Source organism: Cyprinus carpio, chromosome B20, assembly GCF_018340385.1.
Source record: "Cyprinus carpio isolate SPL01 chromosome B20, ASM1834038v1, whole genome shotgun sequence".
NCBI lineage: Eukaryota > Metazoa > Chordata > Actinopteri > Cypriniformes > Cyprinidae > Cyprinus > Cyprinus carpio.
In genome coordinates this window covers 16711611-16730388 of record NC_056616.1, presented here as the reverse complement: position 1 = coordinate 16730388, position 18778 = coordinate 16711611, and the positions used below count along the sequence as shown (strand labels likewise).

The following is an 18778-nucleotide window of genomic DNA, read 5'->3' as shown; positions in this document are numbered from 1 at the left end:
GCAGCAGCGCTCACATGAATGCTCCCGGTCAAATTAATTCGGCTAAGCATTAACATTTACAAACCAGTTCACTGTTATTTTTAACAGAAAATAATGCAACATGCTCGTAATCATGACTTCATTAGTGGGAGATAGAAAGTTTCCGATAGCATGTAAAGACAGTAAAGAAAGTAATATATGCGCTTTTAGAGAGGGAGGGATGTAACAGCTGTACACAAAGCAGCGCTCTGCTCATAAACGCTGCTTTATCAGGCATTGCATGCAAGATGAAATGAAGTGACATCAAAAATATTCTGAAGACAGTTTGTTTCCTTTGAAATACAGTGATATAAAAACACCCTCTCCTTTTTTTGTTTTTTAAACCTGCAGTGCTCACTTTTATTCAACGAAGTCAAAGCCTTTTGGAAAATCTATTTGTGGCGGTCAGTTGTGATATTGTGGCAGCCCGCACTAAAATAAATCAATGTATGGGAAACCTTGTTTTTTATATATATATATATATATATATATATATATATATATATATATATATATATATATATATATATATATATATATATATTATTTTTTTTTTTTTTACCCCAGAAATGTCTGGTTTACTCTTTCTGGATTCTGAGTTTTATGAGGTAATAAAAATGTATTAACAAATGGTGGTAATAAAAGGAATGCACAAAATCCTCATTCACACAGACACATGCAGAGCAGGCAGACTTCATATTTAATATTGTGATTTAGTCATCCAGGTTTTTGCTGTATCTTGTCATCATATTCTGCTTTATACAGTAAATTCCATTTTTATGACTGGATTCTGTGATGCCGTTCATGTTTTCGGCATTGCAGAATTTATAGAGCCCTACAGTTGTGCTGGTTTTGTGCTAGGTCAATGAATGAATAAGGAATGTGCTCTTTTCAAAGGTCCAAAAAGTCTTCTTGGAAATATCCACTTCTCCGCAGTTTTGTTGAGCTTGTGTGGAGGGCGTTGTTTTCCTAAAAGCGGTTGTCCTTTTGTCTGAAAGGCTGCAATTATATGAATTGTTCTTGTGTGTTCAACACTGTTGTTTTTCCTTTCTTGGTTTTGCAGAAAGATTTCAAGTGAGTTCAGCCCAGTACCACGTTTCCTCCGAGCCTCCAGACGTTCTTTATTCCTTCCTTGTGGTTGGAAATCCTGCCATTTTTTTACGACTTACAGCTGTCACATTTTTGGGACTAACTAATCAAACTATTTTGCTTTATGGATAAATCTCTCATATTTTTATGCAGTTTTTTTGAAGGGGTCATCTAAAGAGGAACCAGTTCCTCCTCAGTCTTTTGGGAGGAAAATAATGATGTACTGTGAAAAAGTGAGCAGCCAGCCTCCTTCCCAACCCAAAAAGAGCTTTTGTTAAAATCAACCTTGAAATGTTCCTCTACTTTGTAATGTTGATGAATGCATCTCCAAATGATCATTAACATTTACACATTAGCGATGCTAACTTGTTTATGAAAAACTTGATCTACCCATTGTTTGTGAGGTTAGTGATGCCAGCTGGTTTGATATATGTTTGTTTTGTTTGGTTAAATTTTTGTGATGATGATTTAGTCATCAACTGCTTTCTGAATCTGTCATGGTAATGCAGGCTTTGCGAAGTGGATGTTATTGAAGTAGGTGGGCGTTAAAACTATATTGGAGTTGAGTCTCACAGCCTGTGTCTTTGTGGAGAAAAGCGCTGCTCATTTTACTTGTGAAATGAAAATTTCTTAAAGGCAAAGCAGGGAAAAACAGACAGCTTAATTCTAGGGGTCACAGAGAGGGTGCATTTTGTTTCCACACTGTTCTTTTTTTTTTTAAATGTCAGTCTTTTTCTTTTTTCAGCTTTCTTTTTGTATAAAGGTTTGTACCTCTGTGTGTATTTTATTGCAGACTGAACCAGATTCTTTCAGGAATTTAATTCAATTTCCATTTATTATTTTATACAGAATTCATCAATTCAGTCCAACCATACACTTGGCTGCAGGTCTCATTTGAACAGTTGTTTTCACCCCAACATAATGTTTTTCTACTGTTTCCAGCTTAAGCTAACACATCTGATTCAGTTTGTCAAGTGCAAACCAATTAGTGTAGTAGTTAAAGCTGGGATGTTAGTTTAGGCTTGGATTGATAGGAATCCCTTAAGGGTGCTTCAAGTTACAGGTACTGTAGATAATGACTTGGTGAACTGGAAATGTGACATAAACAATATAAAATAGTTTTCTAAGAGTAGGAGCTGTGTAGCCTATATCTAAAATTTAAGATTAAACTTTATAAAGAATGTACTTTTTTTTTTTAGTACTTGTATTCAGCAAAGCTGAATTAAAATTAAACAAAATGACATTAAATACTACATAAATGTAAAGACTACATTATTACATAATGCTGAACTTTCTATTAATCAAAAAATGCTAAAAAAAAAAAAAAAAGTTAATTGAGCTCCAAATCAGCATGATTTCTGAATAAGAATGATTTCTGAAGGATCACATGAGGACACTGAAGACTGCTGAAAATTAAGCTGTGAAAATGTATTCACAGGAATAAATTATTGTTGTAAATAATTATATATTAGAATGTTTCACAGTATTACTGTTTTACTGTTTGTTTTGAAATGAATGGGAGACTTCTTTCAAAGCCATTCAAAAATCTTTGCCAACCCAGGAATCTCTGAATGTTTTTTTGTAAGGGAAAATTGTTATTTTGTAAGGGAAAATTTTTATTATGTTATATCTAAAAGCTACGCTGTTTTCTATTTCTGTGTCTTTCTTTCTATAAAGTCTTGTGCTATAAGGTCACATTTTGTCAGAGATTTGTTTTCAGAGTTAAAGTTTTCATTGCCGTGTTAGTCATCCCTGCCCTACTCATGGTCTCCCTCGTAAAGCTTGTCACCGGTATCTGTCTCATTAGCTGGTTACATGGGATCTGTCAGCCCGCGCTGCCCCCATATGTCATACTTTGGGCTATAATTTGGCAGCTGTGTATGACTAAGCCACAGAGTTCCTCTCGGCCTTGCAGAAGCACCTGTGCTGCAATCTCCGAAATTTATTACAGCATGATTTCTGAGTGTGAGCAGATTGAAGAGGAAAAGCACTCTCTCAAAGAATGGAAGTACCCATGGCATGACCTCATCTACAGTGTGTGCGAGTGTGTGTTGGGGTTACTGTGCTGCCACACCCAGCGCTCCACACACCCCTCCCAGCCATCGGAAGGTCAGGACTCACCGGCAGGAAGAAGATTATCTCATGTTTTCATCAGCACATACATAGAGTCTAGCACTTCAAATGTGATTCATAAACTAAAACTGTCCAGTGATTCAGCTGGATGTCTATTGTTTAATTCAACCGCCCTATTTGGGAATAGATTTCTTTATTTTGCTGAAGTAATAGTGCTTACTCTTGCTGTTGAACTACATGCTGTCATCAAACACAGAATATTAGGTCATTTGTTTTTTTCATCTGATAATTTTAGCTCTGTCTATGTCACCGTGAAGCATTGCTCTTCTCCCAGGGTTGATCTCCTGTGGTGTGTGTGGCAGATTATGTAGGTGTGTGTAGTCATTGGGCTTCAGCTCTCCCATTAAGGTTAACCCAGCAGCACCGCCGCTCTGCACCACAACACTCGGCAGATGGTTGCCAGGAAACAAAGGAAACTGATAATTCAGAGCTTCTCCTGTCATATGGGAACAATGTTCATCTGTAGTGCATTATAATTTAAGCAATGAGGCCTTATACACATGTAGAGCCACCAGCTGTATTTATATTTTACCTGTGTGACCTTGAACCCAGGTCTCATTTTAGGTTTAGTCATTGGTAATCTTACAAGGTTAAAGCAGTTTGTAAGTGTGTCAAGGGTTTTCCAGGTTAAAGGGGTCATATGATGCGGTTTCAAGTTTTCCTTTCTCTTTGGAGTGTTACAATCTGTTCATGAATAGATAAGATCCCTAAAGTTGCAAAGATTTAAACACGCCCCCACATGTCTACATCACTGTGTGGGAAGATTTGCATAACAACGCCCAAATGTTCATGCAGTGTACGTTTTCATATTTAAAGGATTTGCTACTGACTATTCAAACACGTGATTTTAGCAGTGTAGAGCAGTGCTGGTTGTTTGTCATTTCTCTGTTTACAAATGCAGACATGGTTTTATGTTTATGCGGCCCGATGCAATGCGTAAAAGAACAGTATTAGACATTATAATCTGTTTTTTGAAAATCGACACGTTTCAGAAAGGCGGTGCATAGAGAAGAAACAATAATGTATAGTTTGTGGAAAATATTTTTTTTTAACCTTAAACGGCATAACAACATTTCATTTCACCAAATATACAAAATAATGTTCTTTTTTTAGCAACGTCATATGACTCCTTTAATATACTTTTTCCTTCTCCAACGTAATGAGTTTAGAGACATTGTTAAAATGCTCAGTACCAATAAGCCTGTAATTATTTTCAGGTTATGTCTGTATAAAACATTTGTAGTTAAAAAAAAATGCAATAATTTTTCAATATAACATGTTAAGTGAATTAAAAACTCATGTTTTTAGAATTAAAAACCATTCATTATAATGTTAAGTATGAAATATGTGAACATCTATTTTGAAATAAATAGTAATATATTTCTCTATAGTAGAGATGAGATGTTTATTTTTGGCAGGTACTCTTGGAAGTCGCACAAAATGGAAGTAGCGACAGATCTTTTTTTGTTGTGATGTGACATATGGTGTAACTGGTTATCAAAAAATTTAGGAAAGGGACTTGCTTCAAAAATGGATACAAGCTTGCAGTTGATTGTAATTTTAAAAAACAGAATTACATTTTCATTAAATGTCAGCTTTAATGAGTATCTGAAAGTGTAAAATCTAAAAATAGAGAAAAATGAGTGCCTACATTTAAATATCCAATATCAACCAATAGGAGCTCATTTGATAAATATTATTGCAATTCTCTGCAGTAATTTAATCTGATGTTAGCAGGATTGTACTTTCAGGCATGTGGCAGATAATATGTTCGAATTAAAGTTGCTGAATTGCTTCTGATCATCTCTGCTTATTGCAAAGTTGCATCATACTCAAAAGCATCATGCGGATATCTAGTCAGTCGATTTGGTTTGTCTAGAGTTGTGCAGTGTTTTGCCTCTCCATGGTGGTGGTGGCATTGATTTATTCATGTGGTGTAGTCTGCCCTTTGGCACAGCCAAGTATATGATCAATGTTGCAGTTAAAGGCCTGCCACCCTGAACTATGGCTGGAACTGGATAATAAAGAAATATTATTTGACCGCTTTTCTTTCCCTAGAGTTGAATGCATTTTATGGAAAATTGTCTTGCCTAGATGATTAAAGGAAGCAATATTGTTTTTTTTTCTTGGTACTTATTGACACAAAACATGCCACTCACCTCTCGTGAGAAAACACTTAAGTGTTATGATGGGTGGGTATTGCCATTCTGTTTAATTTCTGTGATGCTGTATGTTTGTTGTTGTTACCATGTTAAACAGCTTTGTCTCGTCCATGGCCCTTCTATTTACCTTTCTTTCTATTTCTCCATTTTATTATTACTGTATTCTTAAACTGTTCTCATTTTTCTCTGTTTCAGTTCTGCATTAAGGGATGAGAGGAGGAAGGTCAGATCACCTAATGATCAGCACACGTGCCTGATTCAGGTTCACTTTAAAGTTCACATTCATCGGGCAATTATCTATCCTCCATTCTCTGGTCTCTCCAGCTGAGTGGCTACCCATGTTCCCCAAGCTTCGTTATTTCAGCTATACTGCGGGCATGCTCCAGTGCTGAGCTCCGCCACTTAGCCGTACCATGACCAGTCTAAAGCGATCCCAGACTGAACGCTCTGTGGGCGGCTCTGTTCCCGCCACAGATGAGTTTTATACTCGCCGTCTGCGCTTGCCCAATGGAGGTGCACCACCCCCTCGCAGTGAAAGCACGCACTTGACTGGCACACCCGGGGTTCCCAAAATGGGCGTCCGAGCAAGGGTTGCCGACTGGCCCCCCAGGAAAGATGGCGGCAGTGGAGGAAGTGGGGGAGGGGGTGGAAATGGAGGTGGGGTGTGGCACATCACAGTGGAGACGGATTCCCCTTCCACCACCACAGGAAGTGCCCAGAGCAACTTGTCAAGCAAGCTCGGTCACCTGATCAGCCCTCAGGACTCATCCATGCTGCGGAACATTCACAACACTCTGAAGAACAAGATGCATAGCAAAGGCAAAGACAATCGCTTCCTCTCACCCGATGGGTATCTCGGGTCTCCCCGGAAGGGTATGCGGCGCATACGGCAGCGCAGCAACAGCGACATCACCATAAGTGAACTAGACGGCGATGGTAGCGAGGGCTGGTCTTTCTCAGGATGGACGCCCATGCATCGAGAGTACGGCAGTACCTCGTCCATCGACAAGCATGGTGTGTCTGGCGAAAGCTTCTTCGACATGCTCAAAGGATATCAGACCGACGCTCCGGACCAGCGCAGCCCTGCCCCTGAAAAGTTAAGTGAATTGCTGACAGTAGCTCATAAACAAACTGCCCTCGACTTGCCCGATGGACCTCTTGGTCCTCCTCGTGGCAGTCCTGCCAGTCGCCTGAAAGAAAGAGAAAAACACATGAAGAGGCGTTCAAAGTCAGAGACAGGTGGAGAGTCCATATTCCGCAAACTACGTAGCGTCAAAGCCGAAGGTGATTCGTCACGTGCGGGTTCCGACGCGGAAGACGGAAAGTCTGATGATGTGGTTCCTCCTCCTAAACCATGGGTCTGCCAGAAAGGTTTTGCGCACTTTGATGTCCAGAGCATTCTGTTTGACCTGAATGAGGCTGTGCAGAGTCGGCAAAGCGCTGTGAAGCGGAAGAACACCACCACTGGTGCATCTGCTGCAGCCGCAGCCTCGGCCTCCAACACTTCTTCTCTATCGTCCACCCAAAGTGGGGCTTACAGCTCCCCTTGTGGCAGCCAGGAAGAGCTCAACATCAAGGATGGGCCTTCTCTAGACTCAGGTGATGACAAGAGCAACGATTTGGTCCTCAGCTGCCCATGTTTCCGGAACGAAATTGGCGGTGAAGGAGAGAGGAACATCAGCCCTTCCAAACAGGGCAGTATCGGCAGTGGTGCCTCTAGCTCTTCCAGAGATGAAGAAGGATCCCCTGAAAGAGCTCCCAACACACATTTTAGCAATGCAGGGGTGGCTGTTCTTGAAGCCCCCAAGGATGGCAAGAGTCTCCATCATGATCGTGGAAAGAGCAACATAGTAGAACATGTGGACTTGGGTGCTTATTATTACAGGAAGTACTTCTATTTGAGAGGTGAGTGTTAACATTTTGAATTAATGGTACACTTGATGTACCGGTAATATTTTTTCAATGGAGATATTCATGCAAATTAGGGTTGTGTATGGAGGGCTAGGAGTGCCACTCCACATAAAAAGGAATCAATGGTCAATTGATTAAAGGGATAGTTTAGCCAAAAATGAAAATTCTGTTGTTAATTACTCACCCTCATGTCGTTCCAAACTCGTAAGACCTTTGTTCATCTTTGGAACACAAATTAAGAAATTTTTAATGAAATCCGAGAGCTTTCTGACCCTGCATAGACAGCAACGCAGCTGACACTTTTCAAGGCCCAGAAAGGTAGTAAGGACATTGTTAAAATAGTCCATGTAACATTGGTGGTTCAACTGTAATTTTATGTAGGTACGAGAATACTTTTTTATGCACAAAGAAAGAAAAAATAATTTTTTTTTTATCAATTTCTTCTCTTCGACGCTTGTTCATTAGAATACCATGGCGAAAAAGAGGATTCTCGTAGCTTCATAAAATTAAGGTTGAACCACTAATGTCACATGGACTATTTTAAGGATGTCTTTACTACCTTTCTGGGCCTTGAAAAGTGTCAGTTGCATTGCTGTCTATGCAGGGTCAATAAGCTCTTGGATTTCATAAAAAAAAAAATTCATCTTAATTTGTGTTCTGAAGATGAACAAACATCTTAGAGGTTTGGAATGACATGCGTGTGAGTAATTAATGACAGAATTTTCATTTTTGGGTGATCTATCCCTTTTAGTCAAAAAATAAGATGCAAAGAAATCACTTTTCAAATTGAAAATGTAAGCACATTTAAAACGTAGATATATTTAAAATTTATTTCATGTTTATATGTGTAGTAAAATGTTGTAGTAAAATAATTATTTAATAACTTTTAAAATTGACAAATATTTATATACATATTATTGATTTATCCCACTTTATATCCAACTCAATTGGCAATAGAAAAAAGAAAATCAATTTTTGTTTAAAAATGTGTTTAACTTGTTTATAGTAAGATCTGTACTTAATTATTTATGGCACTTGTTTATATTGCTGTTGTCTTTAATGAATTTAATAAATCATTAATTGAAAAATTATTAAAATCCTCAGAGCACTGGAACTACTTAGGTGTCGATGAGACGCTGGGACCGGTAGCTGTCAGTATTCGTCGGGAAAAACTTGAGGATCACAAAGAGCACGGCCAGCAATACAACTACAGAATCATCTTCAGAACCAGTGGGGTGAGCACTCATTCACACTGCCCAATTCCATTGGCATATATAGTTGTTGTAGTGTCTGAATGCAACATGCTTCCTCGTGCCTGCACAGAAAGTTAATTCTAAGAAGTTAGCGATGAGTGAGATCCAGGTCTGACACCCACTGCTATCTTATATAACTTGCTTAGAGGTGAGTTCTCTCTGCTAGTGCTCGGCACAGATCACACTGTGCTCTGACTGGCTCGTCACCATGCTGCTTCTCAATCACATCGCTTTTGACAGCAGCTTTAAATGGATGCATATCTCTAATTATAACACAAAAGGCTCTTAAATGTGACCTCAGTCTTTGGCATGATTTATAGAAACTGCTTATGATTCACATGCATTCTGATGGGCCTTAATACGTTTATGACTGAGGTGATGCTCAGCCCAACATGGCAATCTTTCCACTGCTATTTTGAGATAGGCAGGTGGGCAGATGTGGTTTAGCTTGGTATAAAACTTTTGTTCCACTCATTATGACACCTTTTCAGGTGTTTGAGATCTCTGAATCATAATAAGCAGGTACTAAAAGACCCTAGTATATTGGATTCTGGAGTACCAAGTACTAATTTTCTGAGAAAGTGTTATAACAGTATTTAACACCCACCCTTTGAGACACACCTGTAATTTTCAAATGTTATACAGATAATTGTATGTATGCCTACACATATTTAAAACAATAATACAAAGACATCTCTCTGTCATATCTCTAACCTTCTGTCTGTAGTTAACAACCTTACGGGGCTCCATTTTGGAGGATGCTGTGCCCTCCACCTCAAAGCATGGCTTGGCTCGAGGCCTGCCTCTAAAGGAGGTGTTGGAGTACCTTGTACCTGAGCTCAATGCCCACTGCCTACGTCTTGCCCTCAACACACCCAAGGTCACAGAGCAGCTGATGAAACTGGATGAACAGGGGGTATTATGATCTTACCTTCCCTTTTTAGTTTTATAGGACGAGTTGAATCATGTAGACAACAGGTTAAGTAAAAATATTAAAATGCAATAGCACATAAATATAGCAAAATGCTCCTCTTTATGGTTATTTTTCTAGCTGACTGATGAGCTTATGGAAACCGAATGGTTATTCTGAGGTCAATGTATAATACGTTGCAATGTTTACAAGCTTTACACGTTTTACGCGGTTTGAAACACTGAATGAACTTTTACATGAGACACTTCAGAAAGTTGTACTGTAAACTCTCTTATAAAATAGCCTACCGTTTGATGTTAATTCATGTTCATTATGTACTATATTAGTAAAGAGAAAGATTAAAGGGGTTACTTGTCACTTGAACTGAGGCGCTAAAGCGACCGCGCCTGCCACATTAAAGAGCACCAAAACTATATTTATTGTTTGTATTTCGTTATGATTTTTTATAATTTTAAAGCTGATACTTTGTTTATTAAAAAGTAACAAAGCACAAAGATTTTTGCGATTACTGGTCGGCAACTGTGCTTCAAATAATGGAGTTTTTTTTTTAGTTTATGCATTAAAAGAACACAGTATAGACCTAAGATCTTGTTAAGTAGAAGCCATATTATTAATGATTATAAACGAGAATTGCTTACGATATTGCCAATATCCACACAGCTGACAGCTTCACCTGTTGGAGTTTGCTGCACAAAATAGATGCTGCTTTTCCTCATGTTCACTTCTTACGTCTCCGTCATTTCTATCTCTCTCGCGGTGCACAACTGAGCTGCATTTATCAGGTGTGTGCGGCAGAGATGAGGACTGTTTGAAACTCTTTTTTTTTTCCACTAAAACTTTGATGCGCCTCGTCTCAGTTTAATATGTGAACATAGTAAATATTGCGATCGCAAAACAATCAGGAAAAAAGGCATTACATTAAATTTTTTAAGTTATAACATGTAAATACATAGGCCTAGTCACCAGTGGTGACCTCAGCAAAAACTTCACTCCCAATTTAATATTTTGCGACCGTTTTATTTGCAGTTTAGAGCTCTGAGATTATTTCATTTTTAAAAGACTTTGTTCTAAGTGGTATTTCATATATGCTAATGCTTTATTGCTCTGTTATAAATGTTTTTAACACACTATTTTTATTTTTAATAATTATTTGTGTCTTAAATTAGCACATTAAATTGGCAGCCCAAATAATAGAATATATATTGACTCACATTGTTCCTGTTTTTCATGGGCTAATGGTCTTTATTTACGATCTGTTCTGCAGCTCAGTTTCCAGCTGAAGGTGGGAATCATGTACTGTCAGGCCGGCCAGAGCAGTGAGGAGGAGATGTACAATAATGAGGCAGCAGGTCCCGCCCTAGAAGAGTTCCTGCAGTTGCTGGGGGAAAGGGTGCGCCTTAAGGGTTTTTCCAAGTACCGTGCCCAACTGGACACTAAAAGTGAGTCTTATCATTTTGAAGGTTTATTTAATTGCCACTGAAGCCAGAGAGGGGCTTATTGTGTGATTTTAAAACAGCATGTAGCTAAAGGGGCAAAACAGCTATTGAATCTCTGGCCTCCTGTCATGTCAGTCTAGTAGTCTATAGGGCTAGTTAATTAATTCTAACAGGATCACACTCAAATGAGCCTGCAGCGCATTCTAAATACGTCCCTCCAGTGTCAGCGGTTTATTGACAATTGGAGGTTGTGATTAAAAGGGAATGGCTCTAACCACCAACAGTCATCTCCTGTTCTATCCTCTGGTTTGTTTCAATTTGAACTCAGTGCCCTTATTTGAGACCCAGTCATGCATGCCGTGCCTGGCAGCCGTGCTCCACCTCTCCCCTGTGACCATAAGAAATATTGTCTCTGATCACAAGCATGCTTTTAATTCCACTTATCAGACTTGACATTTTACCCCTTACATTCCCCCCTCCGCTGCTAGCGTGGCCGAGAAGAGTTGTCAGAAAGCTTTGATCTCGGCTTGACGGATTAGGATGTGGTTTCGGAGTCAGGTGGAGTATAGAGATCAGGAAGGAGGGACTGAGGAGAAGATGAGTTTGTACCGCCATGGTCCAGAGCGACAGTATCCTGTTTGTAAACAATAGAAAAAAGGGGTCCTTTAAAAGAGCGGGAGCCATATGTTGCCCTAACAAGTCAAGGAATGTTAAATAAATGAGACCGTATGATCAAAGGCTTTAGACAGTATATTCCCTTCAGACAAAACAGAAGTCCTTCTTTGTTTAACAATAGAAAAGCAGGTGGTCATATAAAAGCCGTATATGAAAGCAGGGGTCAACATTAACGCTTGTCCGGGACAAGTGGATTTTGTCCCGACCGGACAAGTAACCTGATTAAAACACCAGTAACAAACAATAACTAGGGCAGCACCGAAACTTTGGTGAGAATGATTCTGATTTTATTACTTCCAGTGTAAACGGTGAATGATAATGGAAAATGTATTGACAGTATCAAGGTCGCAACAGTTGAGGCTTGTGCAGCCTTTCTGACTTACGGAAAAATCTAAACTAATAGGCACAACAACACACACAAAGAAACAAACATGAACAAACATACTGCGGTAGATAAATATTCTATATAACATATGATACAGCTAAGCAACATCACACGACCAAGCACCAGCACGATTGCAAATGAGACATTGATTTTATGCAGCAATAGTTCAATAAACAAGTAGTTAGTATTAACTGACTTACATTTTAGACACATTATTGACCATTTTTGCGAATGAAAATAGTTCTAAGCAAAGCCACAGCAGAATAGTCGCGTATCTCCGAGCAGCACACAGTGGTGTGTTTCGTTACTGAATGATTCAGCATTTTTATACAAATCGAGTAAGTCAATGATTCAGTGAGCCATTCATAAAGTCCCTGCATCCCAATGTGCATACTATTCACCCTATCTGCCCTAAATAGTATTGAAAATTACTAATATCACATCGAATTTAGGATGGATAGTATGCACATTGGGAAGCAGGCAGTCACTTGCTTTATTTATTGAATGAATTAGCCGTTTGAATGAATTTGTTGAATCAGTGACTCACTCATTAAGACAGTGACTTGCCACCACCTATTGGTGGTTTGGTTTCATATTTAAAAGTATAATTTCATTTTTCCAACATTTCATATTTACTGTATATGATAAAAAAAGTAAAACATCTTATAACATTATTTATACATTTGCAAATGCATTTATGGAACCTCTTATCTTCATTAAACAGTCGGTGTAAATACATCTTAATGGCACTTTTGATGCAGCTTCAATGTTTCCTCTGCAGTGGAAAAATGGAGTTTGTTGATACTGATTTCATTTGAATGGTAGCAACCATACAGAGTCTAATTATTCAAACTGAATGTGTTGATAAAATGTAAGAATTTGACGTTAATGATGACATACATTTAGTAAGGTTAGGACAATAATGCCCTTCATAAAGTTAAAAAGTGTCCTAGAAATCAATTTAAGGCAAATATCACAAATATCCTGATTAAAGTAAGACCTCATAGAACCCCGGACAATTAACTTTTTTACTTGGACAGTGAATGACTGATTTACTTGTCCGAAGGTCAAGCACATGCCAAGGTTTAATGTCGAGGCCTTGAAAGGTTAACGTGAGCTTTTTCTTGCAGCGGACTCTACCGGAACACATTCTTTGTACACAACTTTTAAAGACTATGAGATCATGTTCCATGTGTCTACAATGCTGCCCTACACACCCAATAACAAACAGCAGGTAAGCTGTCCAACGACAAACACCATTATAATAATCAATCTTGTTATTTTCATTGTTAAACTATCGCATACACCACTGTTTAAATGTTTGGGGTTTAGAAGGGCTTTTTGGAAGTAATTAATAATTTTATTCAGTGAGGATACATTAAATTGACCAATTTAAATGCAGTTTAAATTGAAGTGACAGCAAAGACATTTATAATTTTACAGTGTATTTTTGTAACTTTTTTTAACTTTCCATTCGTGAAAGAACATGGCTTTCTGTTCTTTTCTTGAAAAACAAAAATATCAGGGTTTCCACAAAAATATTAAGCAGCACAACTGTTTTCAACATTGGTAATAAATGTTTCTTGAGCACCAAATCAGTATGTTAATGTAAATGATTTATAGAGGGTCATGTGACACTGACGAATGGAGCAATGGCTGCAGAAGATATTGTTTTGCCATCACAGAAATAAATAGCATTTTTAAATATTAAAGTAGAAATCAGTTATTTTTAATCGTTACAGTACATTACTGTTTTCGGTGCATTTGAATGATGGTGTATACTGATCTATGCTGTTTGTGCTTCACAGCTGTTAAGGAAAAGACACATCGGAAACGACATTGTCACAATCGTGTTTCAAGAGCCTGGAGCAAAGCCCTTTAGCCCCAAGAACATCCGCTCACACTTTCAGCATGTCTTTGTGGTTGTACGAGTGCACAACATGTGCTCTGACAACACCTGCTACAGGTGAGTGGATTGGACATTTATTTAGCTGCAAAAAATTCACATTGATTAAAGTCCAGGTGGATTTTTAAATTTTTTGTACATTTTTATATATGTCGATGCACTAACCACGAGGCTATTGGCGCCGACGTATTCAGTTATTTTTAAACAGTAATAATATTCTATAAATTTAGACTTTTACTGTATTTTTGATCAAATAAACGCCCTGGAGAGCATAAGAGACTTCTTTCATAAACATTAAAAAATCTTACATCTTACAGACCTTAAACTTTTATACAGTAGTGTAAATAAAACATAAATTTCAATGTTTTCATATTTTAATATTTTGTTCAAATATAAAAAAAGTATTTTTTAATTAAAAATATTGACCTATTAATTCAAAATCAGCTTTTCTCGATCTTGTTGTAACACCAGAATCCATTATAAGTCAGCCTCTGAATGTAGTGGTGTTGTTTTTGGTTTTATTTTTGGAGAAATGGATTTTCTTCCTGCCCATGGTGGGTTATGTTCTCGCTTGATGTCCTCTGGCCAGCTTATTATTCTTGTCGTACAGCACATTACCCAGGAGAGCACTGCTCTTAACCACTTCAAATGAGCTAGGCCCGCTTAATTTCCTTCACGCCTACTGGGGGCTGTTTATCAGCAGGATTTGTTGATCGTTGCATTGCTTACAGTCCAACCTTGAAAGTGCTACTATGAGTCAAACAAAAGACAGAATGAGTGCTTATCTGAACCGAATGGGCAACAAATATGATGTTGATTATTGATATCTTCATTGTGCCTTACTCCCTTAATCTTTCGCTCACATACTCGCTTGCTTTCTGTTTTTGCCTCATGAAACTAATAGAGGTTTTAATTGCTGATGGGTCTCATTGTGTGTCGTTTTAATTATACCCAGTAGGGAGCCTCATTGCTGTTCAGCTCTGAAAGTACAGAAGTTACAAAGGCCCGTCCTGACCGAACCTCTCTGGAACAATAAGCTAAACGGAGCACATAACAAACGAGAGGGCTGCATGCGGACCCTTGCCAACTGTCCTCTCACGAGAGGGCCTTTTTGGGGGCTTGCCGCTTAAACCCGACAACCCTGCTCCTCCTTCCCTGATGGGCTCCCTCCCTCTCATAGCCCCTTCAATCGCACACCGAATTATTCTTGTGAGCATGAATTTTCCTCAGCTGTGGCCACTCTTGCTGTATTAACCTGCTTGGACTGTTTAGACAGGAATTGGGATGGAAGTCAGGAAGTGGATCAGGTGGGTTCAGCAGGTTTCCGTTTTTTCATTTGTAAGCATTTTGCGTTTCTGTTTATTCGTGTAAAGGTGAAACACGGGTGTGAAGAGTGATTAAAGGTGTTTATGGAAAGAGTTAATGATTTATATGCCCTGCCCTCCTGTTGTTTTATTGGCTGCTGTTGGGTGTACTGAAGTGGTTAACACTGTTCACTGGAACCCTATAATTTTGGCAGACAACCTCTCAGCCACCAGTGAAGTAGCAAGGTAAATGGTAATGTGGAAAGTGGAAGCTGTTAATTCTTTTTTTGCAAACAGTCCATACAGTGTTTTTCTGCATTGCTATTGTGACGCCGCTGAGTCTACAGTGTCAAGCAAACACAATTATGTTGCTGTGAGGTTGCAGTCTGAATTAAATATGATTGAATCTGCAATTTTACCCCTAAGATAAGCACAGAAAATAGATTTAAACATGGTGAAATGTGTTAAAGCTCTTTTTGGTAAACTGATGTAAATGCTGTTCACTTAAAATGATTCCATGCAATGCTGCAAAGCTTTTTTAGAATGTCTGTATAACTAGTTCTGAGCTCAGAAAAACCCCATAAATAAAGTGTCTCTGTCCAACATAACAGCACTAACAAGTTTATGAGAATGCGGACAGGAAGTTGAACAAATTATTATTTAGTCAGAACGATTTACTTAAAATGAAGGAAAAATTAATATTTTGTGCACACAATTCACTTAAAATGAGGGAATGAATTAGTAAATTGTGCATGTCATGTGGTGTTCCATAGTAAATATATTAAATAGCAGACAGTTCATATTTTAGTAATATTTAACAATATTACTGATTTTGGTGTATTTTCAAATAAATGCAGCCTTGTTGAGTGTAAGAGACTTCTTTAAAAACTTTTTTTTTTAAAAGATTATGATCCTAGACCTTTGAATAGTAGTGTGACGACAGACGGTATTTTAATTAAAGAATGATTTTGTTACAATAAATTGTTGTTTTTTTTTTTTTTTTTTTGCTGTTTCCGGGTCCAAGCATCTACTTGTTTCTCTTGAGAATACCATCTCAACAGCCATTACACACTGAGCTAAACTTTTTAAAATTTACAGTGTACTCTACCGTCTCCGTTCGTATGGCGTCCCAGACACAAATATATAAATGATTGATAAAAAATAATTAAATCACTGTCTGGCCATCTGGGATTTTGGTATGGAGATAAAGTTAGGGTTATAATTTTTGGAGTAGGGGTGGAACGCTTCAGCTTACTCGTGGTTCGGTTTGTATCACGGTTTTAGAGTCACAGTTTCAGTACGGTTCGGTATGTGCTGTGTTTAGTGAAAAACTATACTGTCAAATAAAACTAAAGAAAATAACAGCACAAATAAGTACAAAAGAGTAAAGATACAAATAAAATAAACAGTGATTTTCACATTTTTTTAGGTAGGTCTAACATTAGTTTTTACAGAAATTGAATAAAGTAATGAAATGTAAAACAGCATTGCATATTTGACTATATAAATTAAAGAAGAATCTTTATTAAAGTTACAAAAGCTATTCAATCAAGAGCAGTGAGTGATTTATTTGTTGTTGCTGTTTGATTAATATTAAGAAAGTGTTGTCACTTTAAGACACTGTAATTACGTTCAGCCGGCTATGCCTGCTGTAGGATACTTATCAAGACGGATATTTTGACATAATTTTTGTGTGAATTTGTCCATTTAAACATAATTATTTCAGAGAGAGTTTAATATTTGCGGGTGTTCTGAGGCGTGGGTTTGCGCGCTTCGGATGAGCGCACACACAAATCTTCTCACTGCACATGCGAGCTCACATCCTCTGGCTCTTAAATGTTTAAACTGGCAAAGCTTACATGAGTTTAGTTTAAACACAGATATCAACATGTGCTGTTCAGGTCTCACCTGTGCTCGCGTGCTATCAGCAGCCGGGTGATGATGGAATAAATGACTGCTCATATTCCAGCATACGGCATTCGCATTTAACAAGAGTGAATGGTTTGTACACCATTTTTCATCGCTGTTGTTGTAATGTATAGGGAAGCAAGAATGCGCATCCATCAACAGAAACCCTGTTTGTTTTACGTGTTATTTAAAGCAAACCATATTACAGATCCGTTGTCAGATTTAAGTTGAACCGTGGTCCTAGCATGTGCCGATCCGTGTGTGGAGAACTGTACGGTTAGATTTTTTTTCTGCGAACCGTTCAACCCCTAATTCTGAGTGTATATAAGTACCATTTGTTGTTTTGTTGTGGCGTCTGAGAGCGTTTGGACCCGGAAGCGTTGACGCATGATGTCAGACTTAACAAGCAGAAACCTTGAACATTATACCGGAAATTAGTGTATCAGATTGGCTTTGTCCTTTGAACTGGTTGACAGTTTGTGAGAAGTCTGCTCTGTGTATGCAATACTTGTACACCTGTTTTTTTCTGAGTGGGTCAGGGTGTTATTTGCTTTTGTGGAGGTTTTTTGGTTCCTTGCTGTGGGCAGTGGATGCTCCACCAACCCACACTCTGTGTATTTATACTTCAGATATGTAATCCAGTTTGCCTTTCCACCTAAGCCAAGGGGGTCGGCTGCAACAATAAAGTCAGCCCTCTTGCTGTTCGTCACTGAATAACCGCTCAGTGCCTAGAAGTGGATTATGTTTGGATGGAATGTTCACGGCTCTATTGCTTTTGAAAAATGTTGATGACTGTTATTGTCCACACTCTCATACAGAGTTTGGTTTTTGTATGCCATTGGTGAAGCACAATTGTGGGAGTTTGGACTGCTTTATGCTAAAACAGAAAACAATATAATGCAGAGATTTAAAATAATAGAGTAATTGCAAAAAAGAAAGTTTTGTAGGTTTTACTACAATGGTAAGTTGTGGTCATACCTTGTTTTTTTTTAACCGAACCATGGTAAAGCCATCCTGCTCTTTGAAGTACATTAAGGTACCATGCTCAAAAACAGATGAGATGTGAAAATGTGTTTCAAATGATACCAAGTGTGACAGAGGACTCTGTTAGTTATGGGAAACACGTATCCCATTAACACATACTAACAACTCTTTACTCACCGCTTGGCAATTACATGCATTTAATAAAAGTTATTTCAGTGTTTGTTAGATGGGAGAGATTTAAAATAAGCAGCTACAAAAAAAGTATTATGAAGTTTTCGTATTGTGTGTTTCATGGTAATACCATTATATTGTTTCAAAGTACCAGATATTATGAAGGAAAATACCATGATCATAATCATATATATAATCATTAATTACCATGGTGTACATTATTTTATGGCTCACTTCTTGTGGGAATCATGCCAGCAACCTTCTGGTTACCAGCCTCAGTCTTCACCATGGCTGTGTTATTTATCCCTGCAGGCAAAGAAAGAGAAACAATATTACTAAATTAGATATCAACAAGTTATTCATCTCAGTCCATACCTCAGCAAGCTGCTGGGACTGTGGGAGAGAAGTGTGTTATGATGAATTTGCAAGCTCATTTTTCAAACACACATGTACATGTTTCCCTTCGTTGTTTTTACAGATGAAACCCATGCACAGACAGCAGTACTTTCTTT

The 18778-nt window shown here is 38.1% G+C and overlaps 1 protein-coding gene across 7 annotated transcripts in view; it reads left to right on the top strand.

Annotated features, from left to right (window-relative positions):
- Window positions 1-18778, top strand: part of LOC109082278 (signal-induced proliferation-associated 1 like 1) — an 80150-nt gene that overhangs the window by 40602 nt on the left and 20770 nt on the right. For all 7 annotated transcript variants that reach the window (XM_042746218.1, XM_042746217.1, XM_042746216.1 and 4 more), the window contains 6 exons: window positions 5598-7307; window positions 8418-8548; window positions 9294-9482; window positions 10762-10936; window positions 13124-13227; window positions 13802-13959. In XM_042746218.1, coding sequence (XP_042602152.1) covers window positions 5816-7307; window positions 8418-8548; window positions 9294-9482; window positions 10762-10936; window positions 13124-13227; window positions 13802-13959 — 2249 coding nt within the window. In that variant the 5' untranslated portion in view covers window positions 5598-5815. The remainder of the gene's footprint in view (window positions 1-5597; window positions 7308-8417; window positions 8549-9293; window positions 9483-10761; window positions 10937-13123; window positions 13228-13801; window positions 13960-18778) is intronic.